This window comes from Amaranthus tricolor, chromosome 2, assembly GCF_026212465.1.
Source record: "Amaranthus tricolor cultivar Red isolate AtriRed21 chromosome 2, ASM2621246v1, whole genome shotgun sequence".
NCBI classification, from domain to species: Eukaryota; Viridiplantae; Streptophyta; class Magnoliopsida; order Caryophyllales; family Amaranthaceae; genus Amaranthus; species Amaranthus tricolor.
The window spans coordinates 3,713,026-3,718,853 of record NC_080048.1 but is presented as its reverse complement, the minus strand read 5'-3'; the positions used below and the strand labels follow the sequence as shown (position 1 = coordinate 3,718,853).

The following is a 5,828-nucleotide window of genomic DNA, read 5'->3' as shown; positions in this document are numbered from 1 at the left end:
GATATTTTTGTTTAAGTTTTATATTAAGTTTGAATTTTATTAATTGTTAATTAGATAATTAAATTTAGATTTGGATTTGAATTGTTTGGATTTAATTTATTGGAGTATTGATTGATGTGTATATATTTTTTACCGATGGTTTATTTGTTTTTGTTGTTAAAAATTGACTTTCTATTCAATTTGAAGCGATGTAAACGGCGTTTAGAGATAAACGATATTTATAGAGGAGCAATAAAACTTGAGAAGAATTGACAATAACAAATCATGATATTGTTTCCTAATACTAAAATCTAAAATTTTATTTTCCTTTATTTAGTTTGATCAACAACTAAAGACTTAACATTAAGAATATCCTAATAAGAAGATAAAGAACAAGATATAAAATTAGAATTCAATTATTTGATTATTACCTAACATAAATTTTAAAATCTTACCAGTACATATTAAGGCATGATCAATCATATGTAACGGTTTTGTGGGTCAAAATTAGACGAATACTAAAGATATTAATATGTGATGATGATAATAATATTTATACTTCAAGATACAATGTTGTATACAAATAAAAAAAGGGTGGTTAAATATTTATAGTTGATATAGTTTGATATAAATATGTCTATTTTCACTAAGTATATATCTATACCTATATATATATATATATATATATATATATATATATATATATATATATATATATATATATATATATATATATATATATATATATATATATATATATATATATATATATATATATATTTTGTTTAACTTTAATTTTCATTAGTATATATATAAATGGGTCAAAATTAGGCAAAAACCAATAATTATTTTTTATTTTATTATATTTTTTGATAATTTTTTTATTTATTTTTAAAAGTATATGTTAAATATAATTAAGTATTAATAACCCCTGCTTAGTACAGGCAATCACCTAGTATATTATTATGATCAAAATTATTTGTATATTTTCTATGATAAAAATATCTTATCTTATAATGTAGTAGAAAAAACTAACTTTAAAAAATGAAGTTTGCTAGGTAAATAATGGTGATTTACTAATTTGGTAAATTACTTGTACGTGGTAAATATTTATTGGTTTATGACTTTTATGATTTTTTTTTTGTTTTGATCATTTAATTAGTTTTTCTTGTGTTTTTTTATAGTGATTTATTAATAACCGTAATTAACTTAAATTTTATATTAAAAAAATTTAGTAACCTTATTGGGATGTTTGACAAATGATTGATAATTAATACTACTCTTATCTGATAATTGATTGTAGTGATTGATTTGACTAGCTGATTATGAAGATGTCGGTAAAAAAAACTTAATAGCTTATTCATAGCAATTGATTGTTTTAACCTACATCCAATCATACATTTTGTAAAACTTTACTCTTTTATAAAAAGAACATTATTTTTTTATTTTATTGAACGAAATTTATCATAAATTAATTGACAAAAAATTAAACTATGTGAAACATCTATGAAAATTATATGACTTACGCTCACGATGAAATAACGTAAAAGTTAATGAATTGAAAAAAAATAATGATAGCAAAATTTAGGAAATTTTATTTAAAAATATGGCGATATTAAAAAAAGGTAACAATAAATTAACCAGCACTAAAACTTATTAGTACTTGTACTATTGAGATTTTAAAAAACATAAAAAATCATAGGAATAAAAAGATCTTTCACTCCTCTATAAATACCCATGGTCACTTACCCTTCCCCACACAGGCAGACAAAAGCAAATCAAATCCTCATTCCTCTCTCTATCTTCTTGCTTTCTCTAATCTTCCTCCCTCCAAAACAAACAACATTGACTCTGCTACAGCAAATAGCAATCAGCAATAGAGGCCCTAATAATGCTCAAGTTCTGGAAATCAAATTCATCAAAAGTCGCCGCAGGAATCGGCATTACAGACAATGATGGAACTGAAACTACCATCACTGATTCCACCATTTCTGATCACGTCCATGAAGAAACTGATGATGATGATGATTCCTTCTTCGAGTTAGAACTCACATTTCCACCTTCTTACGATTCCAAATTCTCTATTTCTTCTACTTGCTCGAAAAACACGGTCGAAGAGAAGGAATCTGAGAAAAAACCTAAATTAAAGCCTCAATCGCCAATCTCAATACTTCGTTCTGCTTCTCCGAAGCTTCGAGTCTTCATGTTTGATAGATTTAACAAGAAATCAAAGCGTGTTGAGGAGTTTCTTGAAACTGAGAGCGTTTCGTCTAGTTGTTCGCCGAGACGGAGCGGTGCGAGTTTGTTTACTGTGAAATTTCGTATTGAGGATGGTTCGATTGTTCCAAAATTTACTCGTAGTCGTAGCAATAGTTCAAGCGTTTCAGCTAGTCCAAACGTCGAAAAACATACCTCTGAGGTTTTGATAGAATCGTCTAAACGGTTCTCAAAAGAAACAATTAAAAAATACTTAAATTTAATAAAGCCAAATACGTCGAAAAAGCTCATCGACGGTGAGAAATACATCTCTTCTCCGAACAGAGCATCTACGACGTCGTTTCCCAGGAAAGAAGAAAAGCAAATCAGTCGATTTAAAGTTAGATGTAAGCAATTAGGTAAAAGCAAATCCGCTTCAGCGACAATTGGAGTTTCACCTCCGGCAACGTTTTCTGCCAGAAACGACCATCCTTGTGACGGAATCGAAGGCGCAATTTTACATTGCAAGCGTTCTCTCACTTCTACAGGTGAACATAAATTTCAACTAATTGTTCTTTCTATGCTTAATTTGTCCTTTAATGGCAGTATATTAAATTTACATTACTTAAATTTGCTTGTGTATTTTTCAGGTCATTCGTCATTATCGAGATGTAGCAGTGATCCATCACATGAGAAGTCAATTCAAATGTCAGAAGAAATCTGAAAAGAAATAAAAAAGCAAATGAAATGATTAGTCCACTACTTGTAAACTCTCTTTTTACTTTTATTAGTTTGTTTGTGAAAATTGCCGGAAAATGAACATCTTCATTTCTTCCTCAAAATATAATAGGTTGAATTAGGATTTGTTAAACACATTCAGGAGAAAAGTAAATTGGTGTAATTTCTCTGTTTTAGAGAGAGAAAAGAGATTGAAAAGGATCTTTATATTATTTTTGTGGTATGACGATTTGTAGGTTGGTTAGTTTGTTAGAAATGATGATGGAGAAGAATTTGGAAGATTATGATGACCAGTGATGAGTGACGAGTGAGGTGAGGTCACTTGAGTCGTCTTTGTAAAGTGTAAAACTGTTTGTTAATGTCAATGATGATGGATTTTTGTATATTTTTTGTGAAATTATTTGGTGTTCGTAAATTGAAACTTTTAGTAATTGCATTTTTGAAATGATTCACCATGATAATTTTATGTAGGGTGGTGTACGTGAGTTGGTCGGATCACAAAGTTGTTATCCACGGTCCACCATTAGTGGTTAGTTTTGTTCACTTAGGTGTAATTTTCTGTTGCCTAAAGCAATGTTAAAGTTGCACTACTTACATGTAGACAACAAACTTCACAATTTTGAACATTTGAAGGAGAAGTTAAGTTTGCATACTAACTAATGATAAGAATTCTGTCGAACTTAATTAATTGGTTAGTAAAGATCATATTTGAGTTGATACTTGGGAATATGACCTGACTTCTAATTACTATAGCCGAAACATGATCCACTGTTTTTTGAATAGTACTCTTATAAAATCAACGATCAATGCTAATGGATCATACATGGTAACATTGATTAATTTGATCATCTATTGTCCATTTTGAAATTCAAATATGGTAGAAATTGTACAACTGATCCCATGACCCATCTCAGTATTGCATATTCTCATTGATCAGTTTATCACATCGTGTGTATTTTGCTATTTAGAAAAATTTTTGTGGTTCAATGTTGTTTGGGCCTCACAAGGTATATTTTGTACAAAGAAAATTAGACATTTTGTATTGAGATTTGAGAAGAAAGTTAACTATCATTCATACTCTATAATTATTCATGTATCATTTGGATTTTCGTATTTTCATTTACAATGCTTAGCTTTTATCCATTAAGTAATTTTAAATATTTATGTGTTTTCTCTTAAAAAGCTTTCATAGAGGAGAAATAATGGTATTTTTGTTCTTACAACTTTCCTTAAATTTAGTTGCAAATGAAAAAAATCTAGTTCTAAAACTTTCACTTATGCCGGTAAATATTTAAATATTTCACCGGTAAATGTTTTAATAATTCACCTATATTATTTATACTTTATAAATTTGATCCTTGTCTAACTTCTTAATTTCTTCAAAGTATTTTGATAAGCATTATCACTTTCTCTACGGTCAAACAAATAAATAATACATTTCACATGTAAACTGTTAATTTATTTCTCGAGGAGCCATCATTTACGAACTCTTAATTAATGTCGGTGATATTAGAAAAATATACTACTTTTGATATTGTCCTAATTTGTGTTGAATTAACACAACAAAGAAAATATCATATAATATTAAACAGAATTGATTTGAGTTGAATTCAAATGAACGATTAAAAATTACTAAGTATTCAAGCAAAAGATTTATGAAAATTTATAAAAAAAAAATACGTTGATATAAACTTAGTTGAGTTGAAACGTCTTTTAACTTTCAATAATGTTGTGTCTACACACATTAGAAGTTAGTATAAAAGATCGTTATGCTTTATTTTGATCTCAATTAATTGGTTTCAAGTATGTATGATTGTAGAGTACATGAAATTGAGCAAGTATTCCCTTTTAACTAAGACCTAAGTCCAAGGTCCACAAACAGTTATTCCTATTTAATCTTTTATAAATTATACTCCCTTCAATCCTTTAATTTAATCCCATTTCCTTGGGCATATCCTTTAATTTAGTCCCATTTCCTTGGGTACGCATATTAAGAATTGTGTGGGGTCCATGTAAAAGGTGGTAGTTGGGTATTTTTAAGTAAGGGTATTTAAGGGTTTACGGGGGTAAATTCGTAATTACGTGTGTGAACTAAGGGTATTTAAGTAAAAAAGGATTGCCAAAAATAGAAATGAGACTAATTCAAAGGTTTTGCCAAATAAGGAAATGAGACTAAATTAAAAGATCGGAGGGAGTAATACTTAATACTACTATGAAGAAAACACTACTTTATTTTAACAAAATTGACAATTAAAATTATTAGTTTAGATAAAATTATCATATAGATAAAAAAAAATTCATAAATCAAACCATTTAAATTAAATTGCCTAAACTATTTGATTAAAACTGAAAACAAGCTGATAAAAAATAGGTTCTAGATTTTGTTAAATAGAAAAAATATTGCATTTTATCTTAAAAGGCTAAGAAAGAATTTATATTTTACTTTATTCTATTGAAAATCTATTTTTATGTAACGAACAATTGACTCAAAAACCTTTAAGAAAAGGCAATTTTTAATTTTTTGGCATGAAAAAAAGAAGAGAAAGGAAAAAGAAAAAGATAAAGGAAAAGAAAAAAGGGTAGTTAGTCAATCTTTTACAAAATACTTTCCAAAGCTTATTTATTTCTTGCTAACCCAAATAACACTTCTTTTCCTTTAATTTTTTTCAATACAAAAAAGAAAATTCTTTTTTTTATCTCCTTTTATTTTCCTTTTTGCTTTTCCCCTTTAATTTTCATATATCATTAAGATTTTTTCTTTTCTTTTTTCATTTTTTTATGATTATTAATATTGTTGATTGGGGTAGGTTATAAAGAGAATTAATCCTTGCTTTAGATAGTCAGAATCAAACTCCTGTCATATGAAAAAGAAAGCGACACTAAATCACTAAATCAATTCATGATTTTTTTTCGTT

The 5,828-nt window shown here is 27.5% G+C and overlaps 1 protein-coding gene across 1 annotated transcript; it reads left to right on the top strand.

The window, feature by feature from the left end:
- The first annotated feature begins 1,738 nt into the window (after nt 1–1,738).
- Nucleotides 1,739–3,644, top strand: LOC130806851 (membrane-associated kinase regulator 5-like). The gene is made up of 2 exons (XM_057672072.1): nt 1,739–2,723; nt 2,826–3,644. Exons 1-2 carry the CDS (start codon nt 1,871–1,873, stop codon nt 2,897–2,899), a joined length of 927 nt encoding a protein of 308 aa, XP_057528055.1. The 5' UTR covers nt 1,739–1,870; the 3' UTR covers nt 2,900–3,644.
- Nucleotides 3,645–5,828: the final 2,184 nt, after the last annotated feature.

What these genes read in the sequence shown, in the direction of transcription:
- LOC130806851 (XM_057672072.1), top strand. Translation starts at nt 1,871, where the DNA reads ATGCTCAAGTTCTGGAAATCAAATTCATCAAAAGTCGCCGCAGGAATC. An exon ending in GCGTTCTCTCACTTCTACAG is followed by an intron (nt 2,724 to 2,825) that starts GTGAACATAAAT and finishes TGTATTTTTCAG; the next exon opens with GTCATTCGTCATTATCGAGA.